The sequence below is a fragment of the Erigeron canadensis genome, chromosome 9 (genome assembly GCF_010389155.1).
Source record: "Erigeron canadensis isolate Cc75 chromosome 9, C_canadensis_v1, whole genome shotgun sequence".
Taxonomy (NCBI): Eukaryota; Viridiplantae; Streptophyta; class Magnoliopsida; order Asterales; family Asteraceae; genus Erigeron; species Erigeron canadensis.
Genome location: NC_057769.1, coordinates 29,275,135 through 29,292,353, shown reverse-complemented (window position 1 = coordinate 29,292,353; position 17,219 = coordinate 29,275,135). Strand labels below are relative to the sequence as shown.

Genomic DNA, 17,219 nt, shown 5'->3' with positions numbered 1-17,219 from the left:
ATGGCATTGCTTCCAAGCTTTTTCGTACTAAAATCAGGTGAGAAATATTTGAGCGTGAGAGAAAACGAGTCAGAAAGCAGTAACCTACCACCAGGGTTCTTGAAATTCAATGAAGAAGAAATTTGGAGTCCCCGAGTCAAGTTTGCGGTTGAGCCAGCAGAAACTGGAGGTGGTGCATTGGTGCACATCAGATCATGTTACAACAACAAGTATTTGGTGATGGAACAATTCCGTAACAATTTATGGATTGTTGCTTCTGCCAAAAAGACCGAGGAAGACCGAACAAAAGCATCATGCACCTTGTTCGAGCCTCATTCCTTGTCAGAACTAACAAGTATCCGTTTACGCCATGCTCAGACCCGGGTCTATGCAACCCACATGTTGAGCCCTGATGGTGACACCCAGCAAGGCATGCTAATATCCTCTAGTAGTGTCGGATCTGCTTTTCGTGCAATTGATTCGAAGAGTGTGACAGTGCTTCCCTCAATAGTCTCATTCAAAAAAGACGATAAAGCAGCAAAATACCTCTGCTCCCGTAAAATTAGAAGTCTTCCATGGCAGGCTGGTTGGCCATATCTGCGGTTCGAGGATGACCACAATATCGGAGATCCACGAGTGGCCAAGCAGCTCTGCCCCACTGCTGATGGATACGTATAAAGGACTTGTACTTTGATAAGTTTTGGAGGCGTAGTAAACCTTCCTGGCCAGGGGCTAACGCCAACTGGATATGGGCTGATGCCGGACCTGACAATTACTCTAATGAAACCTTGTTTTCCGTTATCAAATTAGACGACAATGTCATCGCTCTTAAAAACTTGGAGAATAACTCCCTCTGTGGTCCACTATCCGCGGAGAACGAATCAAATTGTATGAACGCCCATTATCCTACTTTGACAAACCAGACAAGGCTGGTTATAGAAGAGGTCATCCTTCAGAGGACGATCTCAAAACTCAAATACCGGCTATCCAACTCCAGGATATATGGGGAGCACATCATAGAATGCGACCATGCTTTTGCAACCAACGACAGCCCAGACGAAAAGACCACTGTATGTGTCAATTTTTCCTTTACTAATTCCAAAACCAGTAGCTGGAGTAATGCCTTGTCAATAAAATGTGGTTCAAAGATAGGATTCGAAATAGAGAAAATACCATGTATTGTGTCTGGGAAGGTCGAATTGTCAAATGAAGTTGGTAATACTAATGTGTGGGGAGGCTCTGTGGTAGACACGTGTACAAGAGGATCGACCTACAGTGTTCCAGTTCCAAAATTAACAACAATGAAGGTGACGATGTTGTGTACAAAGGCTTCTTGTGATGTCCCTTTCTCATACACTCAGACTGACCTTCTTCCTTCTGGTATGACGGTTTCCACTCGCAAAGATGACGGCCTCTTCACTGGCATAAACTCCTATAACGTTCATTATAAATCCAAGGTGGTTCCAAATTAATTCAGAACTACTGTAATATGATGATGTGTGTTTTGTGTGATTTTTATGTTTTTAAATTCTGCTTGTTAAGATTTCCGAGGTGGATTCAGTCAATGTATGTACGCTGCTATATAGCGCAACCCGTACTTGTGTATGTAATTCCTGTTTGCTACAATAAAAAATAAGATTAGGTTCCCTAACAGATGGTAATAATCAGCTTGCGCTTCATTCTATCAAAATTGGGGAATATACTTTTCTTTTCATTTCAATTGTATTCCCTTTTGGTTCTCATTGTGTTTTTTACACCTACCAATAAGCTCTCTTTGTCATCCCCTTCCTCAAATATTTAATTAATTCAAATACAAATGTTAAATGAGAAAATATTTCTGCAGATTATCTTAGACCCACACCTCACTACTACTCACCATTGAGACCACGACGCCATGGTGCTTATAAGGTCATCCCATGACGTGTCCAAGACGTCTTGAACTAGTCATGGTGAAAAATGTTACACAAAAACCAGTTTTCGAAATTGAAGAACAAATACCGGTTTTAGCAATTGAAGAACAAATATAGGTTTTCGAATAGAAAATATTCTATGAATAACACGAGAACAGTACTAAAACCGGTTTTGGAGTAAACCAGGCTTAGATTTCAAATATCCACAACCACACACCCACACAAACAAAAATATGAATTAAAGAAAAACCGGTATTCAAAGAAACTATCGGTTTTCAAGAAAGAAAACCGACATAGTTTGTGTTTGAGAAACCAAAGTAAACAGTACTAATATAGGTTTTGGTGTAAACAAGTATTAGATTTCAACAACACAAAAACAACCACACATCAAATCAATAAATAACCCTTAGCAAATACTGGTTTGTGAAAACCAGTATGTAGACAGTAAGAAAACCGGTAAAAAAAAAACCGTATTATAACAGAAATTCAACAATTGAAATTTTGAATTCGTTAGAAAGGAATAGGTTATGAAACTTTCCAGTTATGATTATGGGATATAGATGAAGTGAATTTAAGGAAAAGGTAAGGAACTTGAACGTGAAATAAGGGAAAACGAAATGAATTGAGGAAAAAGGTATAAAGAGATCGAAATCTAGCTAAAAAGAAACAAAATCAAGCCATGGAATGGATTGGGATCAATCACCAAGGTGATTTTGCTCTGATACCAAGTGTAGTCATAAGCTAGATTACGAAAATGCAAAGTGTGTGTGTGAGAGAGAGAATTGAGAGAAAGATGGTAAATGTGATGGATTGTATTAAAATGTATGAAAGGCTACTTACAAAAGGTGGTGAGGGGAGGTATTCATACACAAGGGAATTTTCATTATACTCCCCTCCATATCTAATCCATTACTTAATAAACTTATCTATATTTACAAAACTAGCACTAATATTACTAAATCGAACAGCTTTTTTAATAACAAAGCAAAAAAAGGTAATAATCTACAACTCAAATGGTTAAAAAATCATGTTTCGAATCTTGGTCACAAGTCAGGATACCATAAAAACTGTTATAGCTCAAATAAAGTATTCCTATAATCTAAATATACAACTTCCATTGAACTTGAGTATCTAAGCATCTAACTTATCACATTCGACTACTGACTTATACGATATTACCTTCTTTTATGATCTATTAATACTAAAATAAAGAATAAAGTATGACTCATAACTTAAAAATTGATCACTAATGTAAACCTTTCTTGAGCAATTTGAATACTATAAAAAATGTCTTGCAGAATGAGCGTATACTAATAAAAACTAACATAATAACACTTAAATGAATTAATACATGGCCTCACCATAGAATATCGACAGTTGCCTTTACCATTCTTGTCACAAGCCCTCATAGGTCAGTGCTTAACTTTTCCAGGTCTCGTGTTAATCTCTGATCTGCATCAACACTAACTGCTGACAAGTGAAATACCTGAAACCAGTAGATATTTAGCAATCAATAACTGTAAAGCTTTTCTACATCAAGAACTTGACAGCTTTATGGGGTTAAGTCTGTATGTCCGGCTATATAAAGATAAATGTTACAACTGCTTGCACACATCAAATCATTTATGCATCGACATATTATTCTATTTTGGGTTCCAAAATAAAGATATGATACAATTTGCATAACAAACATGTGTTTAAATTGACATTTGGCTTTGTTACGTTTACTTATATTTGGTCTATATAATGCTTCAAATTTGATCAAGAGAAATGACAAAGTTTGTAAATTCTGGAAAAAGAACTTTTGAAGTTGTACAATTGTTTACTTACCTGGGTCAAAAACTCGTTGCTAGTTTCTTCCTCGGTAGAAACATCGAGTTCTAAACGGCCACCGTTTTGCCATTATTCAAGTCTGCAAAGAAAACTTTTCCATATGAACCTTCACCAATCAATGCCTTTGATCCAAAGTTGTCAGTTTTTTTTTTCAGCTCATCTAATGAAATTGCAGGCACTTGAATTGTTGGCATGGGTTTTGGCACTTCGGATTTGACTGCAGGAAGTACTTTCATCCCCTTCTGGTTCCCTAAAAATAGGTAAAATTTGACAATTACAAAAAACTGCATTACCTATTGTGCCGCTGTTGTAACTTTCAACGAACTGACAAAAATAACAATAAACATTAAATTAAAATAAAATAAAAAAATACCATCTGTGTAGCTAGGAAATTTTTAAGTTCATTGTCATTTGACAGGTCAGTCTCCTCCACTTGAAAAAAACCACAAAGCCATCTCCGCATCCTACTTGGCTTCCCCAAAAATACATCATCTTTATCAATTAATTTTCCCAAATGTAGTTAGCATCCAGCAAGAGGTGAATGTGCCTGTTTAACCATTGCACATATGAAATTAGCTAGAGGTTGCAAGATGAGTGGGCTGATCAATGGGTTTGGCCGTTTGGGTCAAAATGGGTAATAATGCTACAGGTCAAAACGGGTTGAGTCGGGGTAAACTCGCCGGGAACACTTCATGCCCAAAAGTCTCAGCTTTTAAAAATAACTAGGGTCTTAATATCATTTCAAGAACTATATAACTCAAGCTATCTGATTTTTAAATAAAACGATTTAGCGGGCTGAAAAAGGTACTTTTCCAGTTTGACCTGTTTCCTATTTTTCTTTTAAGCTATAACTTCTATGATCTTACATGTTAAAAGATTAACACAAGTGGAACCATTAATAAGTGAATAGGCTTGATATCCTACATTAAATAACTGACTAACTGTCTCAAAGAAAGCGTTTTTAATAGAGAAAGGATGCTCCCAATAAATCCCAGGAATCGAAGGAACATTAAAATGATTTAATCGCAATTTGAAGCTTTAATAATCAGATTTTTATATCTTAAATCTTCTAATCCTAATACTTAGTCACTAAATAATCATTCTCACCAAGATCACTCTAATGTCTCATCTAAAAACACAAATCTTGAAGAATGAAAAAGATTTAATTTTTTAAACTAAAAGTAAAACAAACAGTTAAAAACAATTCAACCATACAATATCAAATGGATCATTCAAGTATGACTGAAACTAATACTATAAATTTTCTTTGAAAGATTTACCTGCGTATTCTGTCCTGCATATACTGTCACTCACACTTTCTTGGTTTTGGGTTTTTTAGTTTAATGAATGAATGAATGATTCCATAAGTATAGAGAGACAGCTGATGTTGTTGACTAGGTAGAAGGAGAACCTTCCTAGGCAGGCAGTTAACATCTTGTTATAATCATGAATGGCTATTAGGGCCACATTTTCACATTGGGTCACTGCAGAATTGAGCTCAACTTCGAGCAACTGCAAATACTACTTCTCGTTATCGTTTCTATATGGAAGCCACTGAATATCCTGTTCACATGCAATAATCTTCTTTAAAAAATAGATACAAAACAATGTAATATGTACACATCTGAAGAAACTATCATGCTACAAATATTTTATAACAAATTGTAACTGTTTATAGCTATATACGTTTGGCGTGCATAGAAAACGATAACCCTTGGATCCCACCAAAATTGTGACATTCGTCCTACATGGGAGTTCCTAAGTTGAAACCATCTATTGGCTCACTGTAATCATCACTAACAAAAGTAGACTGATGGTATGGACATGTTTACAGAAGGACAAAGCCTTTGTAGAAACTATGTTTCGAACATCACATTACAATATACATGGAACTAAAGATATTTTAGATAAGCCAACAAACGTATAGTTAACTGATAACCTTGATCCACCAAAATGGTTGACTATTAATTATTTAATTAGATAGCAAAAATACTCGTAAAATAATTCAAGACAATAAAATATAAACTACAGTCCAGAATCAATGATTTGTGATGACAATAACGAGTAAAAACGTCATTATGTTGTAGAAATATTTATCCGAAAAAGCAGACTTGCAACAGCTCTATAACCTATGTTTCTACCAAAACAAGTTATTTATAAACATAACAATGATTGAAAACCACATACCATGTGACATAGACCATGTGAAAGTTGAATTGCTTCCTCCCAATGGTCGGCTCTGACGAGACCTTTGACCAGGTTGACCAAAAGGCCCAATTCAGGAACACCACCTTTACTTATCATCTCTGCATATAACACAAAAGCTTTCTCGAACTTATGTGAAACCGAAAGGCTCTCAATTAATGAAATATACAGATCTTTATCCAACGGAGAAGATAACGAGCAGATTTCTTTAAGTAACTTTGACGCCACATCTAACTTTCCCGCCTTTCTATAGCTATCAAACAAAAGTTTATATATTGGAATAACCGGCACATCATCATACTCACTTATACCGTCTAAAAGACCTAGATTAATCAAAAAATCGCGATTAAAACCTTCAACAACCTTTCTATAACTGGACATATGTTTGGGCCAGTACGTCTGTTTCATCTCCTCTAAAAGCTCATGAGCTTCATCCAAAAGGCCCGCTGCACAACAATGGTGAATCAAAACTCTATATGTAACATAATTTGGAGCACAACTTTTACCGCCCATTTGTCTAAAAATTTCAAGACTTTTTTCAACATTACCAACTTTTCCAAATCCATTTATCATAGCTGTATATGTTACAACATTTGGTTTACAACCTTTAGTCTCCATCATCTCCATCAGGCGATAAGCCTCAACTACCTTTCCAACTTTACAAAGCCCATCAACCATTTCCGTGTAGATTACAACATTAGGCGGGCAAGAATTTTTCTGCATGTTGGATAATACCCGTGAAGCAAGATCCAAACGATTATCTTTAAACATCTTATCTATCATAGACCCATAAGTAAAGATATTTGGATTATATCCTTTCTCACACATTATTGTATACAATTCTTCTGCTTTCTCTAGCTTCCCTTCTTTTAACAACCCGTCAATTAAAGCATCGTACACGACACGATTAGGTTCACAACCTTCAAGAGACATCACATCCAAAAGTTTGACTGCCTCGTCAGCTTTATGTGCTTTGCACAAACCGTCCATCAAAGCTCCATATGTTACAACATTTGGATCCAGCATGTTGCTTTTTTCTGTGCTTCTAAAGTACATATTTACATCAGGGATTTCTTCACCCTTCATTCTTGTATAAATTTGCAGCGCCTTTCCAACTTGACCAATTTTACAGTGACCATCAATCAGAGCCGTGAGTGTGACAACATTTGGAGAACAACCACATGATACCATCATTTCAAATAACTCATTGGCATCTGTTAGCTTATTAGCTTTGAGATAAGCATGAATAAGTGCAGTATATGTGACCACGTTTGGTGCACAACCATTTGTAATCATTTCATTAAACCAGTTACGAGCCTGCGGAAGTAATCCCGCTTTACAAAAACTGTCAATCAATGTTGTATAACTGTGAACATTTGGAACAACACCGTTCTTTTTCATCTCATTAAACAACCAAAATGCCTTCTCGATCTTAGAAGAATCACACAAAAAGCTAATGACTTTATTATAAGTACCGGTGTCAGGTATAAAACCTTTTTTCATCATTTCATGAATAACAGTATAAGCTTTCTCAAATTTCCCAACCCCACAAAGACATTGAGCGTAATTAATAGCATTGACTTTATTCAACACAAAACCTCCCTTAAGCATTAAAACATAAGCGATTTCAGCCAATTCTAACTTTTCTGGACCTGGCTGCTCAGTTACACAAATCCCACCTATAAATATGTTATAAATTACATAACCAGGTTGAACACCATATCTTTCAGGGTCTTTAACCAACTTATATGCATATGCAAAATCTCCTGATTTACAATAAGCATGAACAAGAGAATTATATATTTTAGGACTCGGGTAACAACCTTCTACAATCATCATACTAAGAATTCTCTTACATCTACCCAACTTTCCTTTATTTAAACACCCACAAAGCAAAGTCCTATAAGTAACTACATTAGGTACACAAGAATCACACCTCATTCGGTTCAAAAATTCCATCGCTTCTTCAAAAAACGAACCTTCACACAAACCACCGATCATCCTCGTATACAACTTAGTATCTGGAACAAACTTTTCCTTATGCACCATATCAAGCGCCTCCCTCCATTTCCCAATTTTACACAAAGAATACGCGAAAGAACCCAACGTATGTGCATCCATTTTATATCCCAAATCACCCATCTCCCGATAAATAAGATCCGCTGAATCCAGCTTACCTGCTTCAAGAAACACTTGAACCAAAGCATTATAAGTCACTCGTGAACCTTTGTATCCAAAGTCTTTAAGCCTACCAAGCTCCTCAAGTGCTACATTCCACGACCCGTTTTTACAACACTTCCGTATCAAAACATTAACCAATTTTCCAAGTACTTCTTTATCGTCATCATCTTTAATTTCCCGAATCAAATGATCTGGGATCCCATCACTATTTTCACACCTCATTACATCTAACAAAGTTTCATACACAACTAAAGTATGACTATACCCAATTTGCCTACCTGCCCATATAAAAAACTTTACGGCTAATTCGCCATTTTTAAGCAACTTCAACACATCAACAACCAAAGATTCACTAAGTTTCCCCCTAAATTTACTTAAAAATTTCTGGGTTTCTTCCCTAAATACATCTTTACTGTCTCTAATAGCATTACATATTATATAAGCATCTGTATACTTACAAGTTTCAGTCTTTTGTACTGACAACATACTCTGCAAGATTCCAAAATTTTCATTTAAATTATCATCGCTTTTGGAATCAATTTGTGGGTTTGGCTGTGCTTCTTGTGAATTAAAATGGGTATCAATCAGTTCTTTCAAATTATCAGTGGATGATGTGTTAATTGATTTCTTGAAAAATGAAGTTTGGCGGGAAATATTTGATGAATTAGGGTTTGGAATTGGAGAAATTGAAGTGGGGAATTGGGAAGAATGTTGTTTTGGTAGATTGAGATAAGTCTTTAGTGAGGTTTTTTTCATTTTATTTTATTTTTGAAAATTTTCTGGTGGTTTGAAAATTTAGGGTTTATGAACACTGGTGATTTTTTTTCATTTTTTTTAATCCATTACTTACTCGAAAATGATTTTTTTAATGAAAGAAAAAGAAAATCAGCTAATCCAATCGAAACGTGCAAAAATATGCATCTAAGATTGTTAAAAACTTAAAACATATCTATAAGACTATAACTAAAATTGAATACAATGTTCATGAAAATGTTAGTTAAAAATTTTTATAACATGAATACTATTTACTAGTCTTCAGTCTCGTCCGATGAACGGTAGTTTCATAATATATTAATTAAAATTAGAATTCCATTTAAATATTGATTATAATTTACTTTTTTTTCAACATTAATTAAATTAAAAAATTACTACAAACACAATTTATAGTATTAGCCTGGATATGTAAAAAACAAAAATCATGTTGGAGGTATTTACCCACCTTGCATAACCAATTAACCGAAGTATGTAGCCTAAATGTTTAAATCATCTGACATTGAAAGGCTAAATTGTAGCTGATGAGATAGGATTAGCTAACTTGGTTGGGGCTAACTTAATTAAAACTTATTTCTCACAAAGATTAGTACCTTTGAACACATATGATGGCTTACTGGCTTTAACCATGCCTAACTTCGGTATCTTTGTCGCAAGAGTTGTTACTATCGAAATTCATTTAGCTTCTGAAAGCATAATCCAATGAAAGAAAATCATCAATATTTTTTCAAATTAATTCAAGTTTCAAGAGTGAAAAAAATAAAATATGGGTTTTCATTAAAAGCTTGAATCCTACCCTATTAAGTATTAACTAATGATTATAAATAAAATCACCCCAAAATCATAACTAAATAATAATAATAATAATAATAATAATAATAATAATAATAATAATAATAAAGAAATCTAATTATTAATCAACTAAAATCAAATATATCCTATAACTAAAATTGAAAACAAACACTTATGAAATTGGAAAAAAAAGTTGTCAAATAAAAACTTACAGAAAAGTTTTTTTTTCTTGTGAAGTCTGTCGTGAGGTTTTCTTAAATATAATATAATGGTAAATAAAATTTAGGTTATATATCACGTTTACTTTTAAAAAGGTAGGCTATATATCACGTTTACTCTAAATAAGGTAGGCTTAATAATTAAAAAAATATTTAAAAAATAGAGGATTAACGAGGAAGGAGTGTTAGGCTCAAGGAGGGGATTAAGGGTGTCAAGTGTACCCACAACCCCCTCTTTTAGTTATATTATAGATATTATAGTTTTCACACGTTTAATTTTAGTTTGTAATGTCTATAAATAAACAACAATAAAGATATTATAAGTGAATCAGTTATTTGTGATTTTAGTTTCAAATCAAGTTTGAGTACTCTATAAAAGACATCAAGTCGGCCAAGTACTCTCTGTTTTGGCTACTTTGACTCCACGCATATACCAAAATACTAGCAACTCTCAAGTCGGCTAGGGCCTGTTTGTTTTTTTAACCATTAAGTGACTAAATTGATATGTGACTGAATTGATAAATAATGTCTGAATGAATTAAGTCAATACAGTTGTTTTTTTGTTTATTAAGTCAAAAAACAAACACTTTTGATGACTTAATGAATTAAGTATTTTTGGTTAAGTCATGACTGAGTTTATTAAGTCTCAAACAAACACTACTTAAGTTGATAACATATATCGTATTTTGCAACCTTGATCAATTTGAATTAAAAATGAAATAACAACTTATAATAAACGTATTTTTCCACATTTTCTCTTATATGCAACCTCGTATGTTAGTACTTGTTTGATCCTTTTTGATATCCAAAATTTCATATTTTCCCACATTTTCTCTTATATGCAACCTCGTATGTTAGTACTTGTTTGATCCTTTTTGATATCCAAAATTTCATACTTTTATATCACATTTAGCCATGATAGCTGGATATTTTAAAAATATCTAAAGCGTCAATCTTTATAGTTCAAATAACTTTCACTTTTAACTATTTTTAATTATTTATCGGTACAATTTCAATATCAATATTTAGATTTACCAAAATTTTAGGTATCGATAATTCTACTTGGTATTTATCAGTCAACCTTATTTGTTAATTTGATATCCATTTCTTTGGTCCATAATTGCTCCAATTTGAACTATTTGAACCTGTAAAAAAAAAATAGGAAAAACATCGAATAGCTTGTCAGATTTAGTGAGCACATACTTAACAATTTTGGTTGATATCAAATCAAAATAATATTGGTAGTCAAATAATGACAAAATCAAACGCGCGCATATAATGAAAGAGATCACACTAATGATCACATTGGAGATTAAGTTGAATCATGTCGTGATTAACAATTAGCATATGTGAGTTTTTTTTAATGTAATTACGCTTGGATTTTTTTTTTCCAAAAAAAATGAAATTGCTAACAAAAACTTATGATATATTTAAGCTCATCCTAATTGTTTTTGACAACATTTTACTGCACGAGTACTTTATTGTACGTTTTTTAATAAATTTTGTACCTTTATATAAAATTTAGTTGATATTGACAGTCTATGTTAAAAATAAGATATATTTTTTTGAAACATTATTAAATATAAGTTAATTAAATGGATAAAATGTAGATATGAGGGACAAGGGTGCAAAGTCGATTTGCTAATTTTTGACAAATTTTTAGCCACTCACAAGTTGACATGTGGCAATGCCAAAAACCACCAAAAAGTTACCAAAATTAAGAGTAGAGGGAGATAAAAAATTGTCGATCAACCAGTTGTATACTCTCAATGTCTATTTCAATCGCCAAAAGCTAATGAAAGTCAAAGAAAAGAGCGGATAAAACTTGACGAATGTATTCTTGCACCTCATGTATTTGAAACGATAAAATAGTACTTTAGAATATTTTAAAACTAACATGAGGAGTAGAAACAAATAAAAAGGGGAATAACCGAATAATTATAACAACATGTTAAACTGCCTGCCTAGGAAGGTTCTCCTCCTACCTAGTCAACAACATCAGCTGTCTCTCTATACTTATGAAATCATTCATTCATACATACATTAAATAATTCAAAAAACCCAGAACCAAGAAAGTGTGAGTGACAGTATATGCAGGACAGAATACGCAGGTAAATCTTTTTAAAGAAAATTTATAGTATTGGTTTCAGTCATACTTGAATGATCCATTTGATATTGTATGATTGAATTGTTTTTAACTGTTTGTTTTGCTTCTAGTTTAAAAAAATTGAATCTTTTTCATTATTCAAGATTTATGTTTTTAGATGAGACATTAGAGTGATCTTGGTGAGAATGATTATTTAGTGACTAAATATTAGGATTAGAAGATATAAGATTTGAAAAACTGATTATTTAAGCTTCAGATTGCGATTAAATCATTTTCTTGTTCCTTGAATTCCTGGGGTTTATAGGTAGCATCCTTCATCTATCAAAGACTCGTTCTTTGAGGCATTTATACTATAATGAAATTAATATAAGATATCGAGCGAAATCCTGTTTGCTTATCAATGGTTCCACTTGGGTGTTAATCTTTAACATGTAAGATCATAGAAGTTATAGCTAAAAAGGAAAGTAGGAAAAAGGTCAAACTGGAAATGTACCTTTTTTCAGCCCGCTAAATCGTCTTATTAAAAAAATCAGATAGCTTGAGTTATATAGTTCTTGCAATCATATTAACACCCTAGTTATTTTTGAAATATAAGATTTTTGAACAGAAAATGTTCCCAGTGAGTCTAACCCCGACACAACCCGTTTTGACATATAGCAATATAGCATAAGTACCCATTTTGACCCAAACCCATTAGTCAGCCCATTCATCTTGCAACCTCTGCTCCTCTAGCTAATATCATATGTGCAATGGTTAAGCAGGCACATTTACCTCTTGCTGGATAGTAACTGCTTTTGGAAAATTAACTGGTAAAGACGATCTGTATTTGGGGAAGCCCTGTAGGATGCGGAGGTGGCTTTGTGGTTTTTTTCATGCGGAGGAGCCTGGCCTGTCAAATGACAATGAACTCAAAAAATATTCCAGTTACACAGATGGTATATTTTTTCATTTCTACGTTGCTCTTTTTAATTTAATGTTTATTGTTACTTTTTGTCATTTAGTTGAAAGTTACAACAGTGGCACAACAGAGTAATGTAGTTATTTTTGTAATTGTCTAATTTTACCTATTTATAGGGAACCAGAAGGGGATGAAAGTACCTCCTGTAGTCAAATCGGAGGTGCCAAAACCCGTGCCAACCATTCGAGTGCCCGCAATTTCATTAGATGAGCTGAAAGAAAAAACTAACAACTTTGGATCAAAGGCATTGATTGGTGAAGGTTCATATGGAAGAGTTTACTTTGCAGACTTGAATAATGGCAAAACGGTGGCCGTCAAGAAGCTTGATGTTTCTACCGAGGAAGAATCTAGCAATGAGTTTTTAACTCAGGTAAGTAAACAATTTTACAAACTTAAAAGTTCATATTACAGGTGGCCAAGTGGGCGGGTCAGGTTAGGGTGACAGGTCAGATGGGCAACTTTTAGGAACCTGTCAGGTTGACCTAAAAGATGTTTTGTCCAAACATTTTATATTGTTACATCTAGTTCATATTTCTCTCTAATCCAGTGATATTTGTCTTTCCATATCACAAGGTTTCCATGGTCTCCTCATTGAGTCATGACAATTTTGTTGAGTTGCACGGATATTGTGTTGAAGGAGATGTTCGTGTCCTAGCATATGAATTTGCAACCATGGGATCTCTACATGACATCTTGCATGGTACGGGAAATATAAATTTCTTACTTTTCTTGGTTTAATGTTTTTGTGACAAGTTTATATAATATATATATGTATGATAAATATGTGCGTGTATAGGTCGGAAAGGTGTGCAAGGAGCACAACCAGGGCCTGTGCTTGATTGGATGCAACGAGTAAGGATTGCTGTGGATGCAGCCAGAGGACTCGAGTACTTACATGAGAAAACGCAGCCTTCAATAATACACCGAGATATTAGATCCAGCAATGTGCTGTTGTTTGAAGATATGAAAGCCAAGATTGCTGACTTTAATCTTTCGAGTCAGGCACCAGATATGGCTGCTCGTCTGCATTCAACCCGAGTTCTGGGAACTTTTGGCTATCATGCACCAGAGTAATGCATCTCGATTTCTACCCATCATGTCTAGAGGTGGCAAGATGCATGATTTGGCACTTTGGCCAGCTTGGGTTATAATTCAAAAAGGGTTGGCTTGAAACCAGTCATATTTTTGTGAATGTTACAATGGATTGGGTTGACATGTAAACAACTTTTTGCATAATTTATATAAATGACTTTTTCCAAATAAAAATTTAAATCTAATTGGATAACAGTTATCGTTTAAATCCCAAAAAATGATTCAGGAGGTTGTATGCATTAAAATAGACATAGACATAGGGTGGCTTCAACCACGTTTGGTCCATTCTTTTATATCTAAACTTTTTGGTTCGACTCTTTTTGAGAATTGAGATAAAATACAACTCAAATTGACTCGTTCATATGTTAATGGGTCAAAATATCCCCCTCTAATCATGTTTATACTCGTATTTGATTACCTATTGGATAGAGTCCTGTTAATTCAATCTTTTTATTTATGGATACTTGTGTAGATATGCAATGACGGGACAGTTGACACAGAAAAGTGATGTTTATAGCTTTGGGGTTGTGCTACTTGAGCTTTTAACAGGTCGGAAACCTGTTGATCATACGATGCCACGTGGACAGCAGAGTCTCGTCACTTGGGTGAGTTCCCATTTTTCCCCATCTAGAATCTGGGATCAGTAGTCATATATTCTGTAGTTCTATATATGGCGTACAAGATAAGATGAAAGTATTGAAATGTTCTTGTGGGTTGTGATTTGAACAGGCTACTCCAAGGCTAAGTGAAGACAAAGTTAAACAATGTGTAGATCCAAAACTTAACGGAGAGTATCCTCCAAAAGCCGTTGCAAAGGTCTCCCTCCCTCTCTCTCTTACACTTGATTCTACTAGAATTTGCAACATTAAGTCAACTGCAATATTAAAATCAACCAGTCCTCACCAGTCTTAGGTCTTATCTTGACCCACTATGGTTTCAGAACCAAATCTTGTCATCGTCAGGTTTCAGCCCATGATAAAGTGTGTCTATGTCAGGAGTGGACCTACTAAGGGTTCTGGGCAACAGATGCTATTGGTCAATTTCGTCCGTGAAGTGTGAATTCTTTTCAGTATTTTATTATATTGAACATCTTTTGAGCAACCGGCAACTACCATGCATAGTTTCTGAAAAATTGACCAAAGTTCCAAACATGAGAGCCACAAGTCACAAAAAATACAAGAGTTCAACACAATTGTTATGGTCATACATTTCATATCGCAGGAAAGAGGTTGTGATACTGGTCACCTAAAGTCTTGAGTCCGCCACTGGCCTATATCTGGCCGAGCCTAACCAGTCCATTAGGCCCAGCTACTTCCGTTCCTTGTTGGGTCTGATCCAGTCCAATTTTCAGACCCGGGGCTTCTTCCCAACCTCTAAAATCTGCACACACACACACATAGATGATGGAAGAAATCTAATAAACCATCACCCGTGATTTTAATGCAGCTTGCAGCAGTGGCAGCATTGTGTGTACAGTACGAGTCTGAATTTAGGCCAAATATGAGCATTGTGGTCAAAGCACTTCAACCACTCCTGAAGGCAGCCACTCCTGCACCTGTGGCCGAGGTCTAGGCATCTCTTAAAATCAGGTGTGGGTTTGTATGTAGATTCTGGTTTGGACCTCACTCTATTCATATATAGATAACACTCGCTCTATTTCATTTTTTCTTTCTACTTTCGTGAAAAATGTCCCATTTTTGGGTTCAGATCAAGTCAACAGTTAGCATTTCATTGAGTTTTATTTTGTTGTGCTGTACAAGTTTATTCACATTACATTTTGAATCAGCTGAATATTTGAACATTCGAATATCTTTCTTAACTGAACTGGATGTTGAAGAAGTACAAATATCTTCTTACTAGGTGTCGATCCAGGATATTAATAATGGAACCGGTAACCAGACAGATGACGAGACTGCCTCTGATTCAGAACAGGTTCGGTCTTAAACTGGTCCGTTAAACTGATACTATCTTTGGGTTTACTATGGTTTGAAAAAGATATACAATTGAGAGATGATACTGGTTTCGATCCCTGGTGTCATCAGTCGAAAATGGACGTTTAGTCCTTTTGATATCCACTCGTCTTCTTCCTAAATGACTGTGACGCAAGAGCCTAGATGAGTTGGGCATTCAAATATGATAAACTTAAAAGATACAGAAAGAGAATGAGTGTATAACGCATGATGAAATAAGAGTGATTTTTTGGGATAACCACAGAGACGATCTATGTAAAAAGCTCTTATGATAATATTTACCACGAAAGTTAAAGCTTTTTAAAGACTCTGGTAAATATTTTTACAACTTCTTGTACAAAAAAATCATCTTACATTCTTATTCCCTTTTCCTAAAATAAATATGACCTTTTTTAAAATGAAAATTCTATAATTAAACAAACAATCCAAAAAGTTTAAGAATAAAAAGATGTAAATTTTCAAAAAATGAGAGAGTTATCCTTCACCTTTTAGTTGATAATTTAACTTGACGTTTGTAACTTTAATGTTAGCCGTAAAATTCATCCACCATCACACATCATTCGTGCACAATTCTATTTATCGTGTAGTGTTAAAGTTTGGAACGTGTTTCATTACCAATAACAATTCCCATTGATCAAATTTATGGAAGCATTTGCTTATGTTTATTTGTAGGATTGATTTTTTTTTTTCCCTCTTCAAATGGAAGCATTGTTGTCGATTATTATATGTACTTATACCTTGTGTGTGATAACAAATACTACAATGATGTCAGTTTTTAAAATATATTTTATGATTTTGGTTTCCGCTATCTGGTTTCTTAGACCATATAAACGTAAAAATGTTGCTCCGTATTACAAAGGGTGTCAAGTCGAACCACACAATTTGTTTTCATGCAAGAAGGTTTTTAGAATGTAAAGTCTAACCATGATGTATTTTTGACAATTGACATCCATATGATCATATATTAGGTAATGTTTTATTCTTATTTATCACATGTTGATGGCAAAGCAAACCAACCTGTGACAAAGCAAACATGGTTGTCATGTAGTTTGTGCTAACCATTGGTTGATATTTCTACACAAAGCATTTGCGACAAAAATCTCAAAATTTTATATTACCTGTGAAGTTTGGGTAAGTAACTATTTAAATAGCACATTTATAAAGCCTATGCTTTATAAACAAGTGATAGATTTTTGATAATTT

At 34.3% G+C, this 17,219-nt stretch overlaps 3 protein-coding genes across 5 annotated transcripts; 2 read left to right on the top strand and 1 right to left on the bottom strand.

Moving 5' to 3' along the window:
* On the top strand, nucleotides 1-1,451 carry LOC122583510. The gene is made up of 2 exons (XM_043755906.1): nucleotides 1-565; nucleotides 709-1,451. The coding sequence occupies exons 1-2, from the start codon at nucleotides 1-3 to the stop codon at nucleotides 1,449-1,451; spliced, it is 1,308 nt and encodes a 435-aa protein (XP_043611841.1).
* Nucleotides 1,452-3,110: 1,659 nt separating this feature from the next.
* LOC122580905 (pentatricopeptide repeat-containing protein At1g06710, mitochondrial) lies at nucleotides 3,111-8,864 on the bottom strand. Its single transcript, XM_043753052.1, has 5 exons — nucleotides 5,910-8,864; nucleotides 5,003-5,285; nucleotides 4,096-4,269; nucleotides 3,720-3,972; nucleotides 3,111-3,375 (listed from the first exon to the last, which is right to left on the bottom strand). Exons 1-2 carry the CDS (start codon nucleotides 8,862-8,864, stop codon nucleotides 5,244-5,246), a joined length of 2,997 nt encoding a protein of 998 aa, XP_043608987.1. The 3' UTR covers nucleotides 3,111-3,375; nucleotides 3,720-3,972; nucleotides 4,096-4,269; nucleotides 5,003-5,243.
* Nucleotides 8,865-11,822: 2,958 nt separating this feature from the next.
* On the top strand, nucleotides 11,823-16,824 carry LOC122581397 (PTI1-like tyrosine-protein kinase 3). Of its 3 annotated transcripts, XR_006321008.1 has the most exons (10): nucleotides 11,823-12,000; nucleotides 12,758-12,931; nucleotides 13,071-13,324; nucleotides 13,528-13,654; nucleotides 13,751-14,024; nucleotides 14,519-14,651; nucleotides 14,776-14,862; nucleotides 15,493-15,635; nucleotides 15,907-15,978; nucleotides 16,689-16,824. XR_006321008.1 is itself a non-coding variant. In XM_043753623.1 (9 exons), the coding sequence occupies exons 2-8, from the start codon at nucleotides 12,841-12,843 to the stop codon at nucleotides 15,616-15,618; spliced, it is 1,092 nt and encodes a 363-aa protein (XP_043609558.1). In that variant the 5' UTR covers nucleotides 11,823-12,000; nucleotides 12,758-12,840; the 3' UTR covers nucleotides 15,619-15,635; nucleotides 15,907-16,121. The 3 variants fall into 3 exon arrangements, 2 of the variants coding, with proteins under 2 accessions (XP_043609558.1, XP_043609557.1); XM_043753623.1 differs by lacking the exon at nucleotides 16,689-16,824 and having other exon boundaries at nucleotides 15,907-16,121; XM_043753622.1 differs by lacking the exons at nucleotides 15,907-15,978; nucleotides 16,689-16,824 and having other exon boundaries at nucleotides 11,827-12,000; nucleotides 15,493-15,847.
* The last annotated feature ends 395 nt before the right edge of the window (nucleotides 16,825-17,219 follow it).

Bases quoted from the DNA above. Each gene is read 5' to 3' on its own strand.
- LOC122583510 (XM_043755906.1), top strand. From the start codon at position 1: ATGGCATTGCTTCCAAGCTTTTTCGTACTAAAATCAGGTGAGAAATAT. The intron at 566-708 runs GTTGGCCATATC...CTTCCTGGCCAG, and splicing joins AAGTCTTCCATGGCAGGCTG to GGGCTAACGCCAACTGGATA.
- LOC122580905 (XM_043753052.1), bottom strand. From the start codon at position 8,864: ATGAAAAAAACCTCACTAAAGACTTATCTCAATCTACCAAAACAACAT. The intron at 5,286-5,909 runs GTATGTGGTTTT...GCATGTGAACAG, and splicing joins CACATGGTCTATGTCACATG to GATATTCAGTGGCTTCCATA.
- LOC122581397 (XM_043753623.1), top strand. From the start codon at position 12,841: ATGCGGAGGTGGCTTTGTGGTTTTTTTCATGCGGAGGAGCCTGGCCTG. The intron at 14,025-14,518 runs GTAATGCATCTC...ATACTTGTGTAG, and splicing joins TTTGGCTATCATGCACCAGA to ATATGCAATGACGGGACAGT. The intron at 14,652-14,775 runs GTGAGTTCCCAT...TGATTTGAACAG, and splicing joins AGCAGAGTCTCGTCACTTGG to GCTACTCCAAGGCTAAGTGA.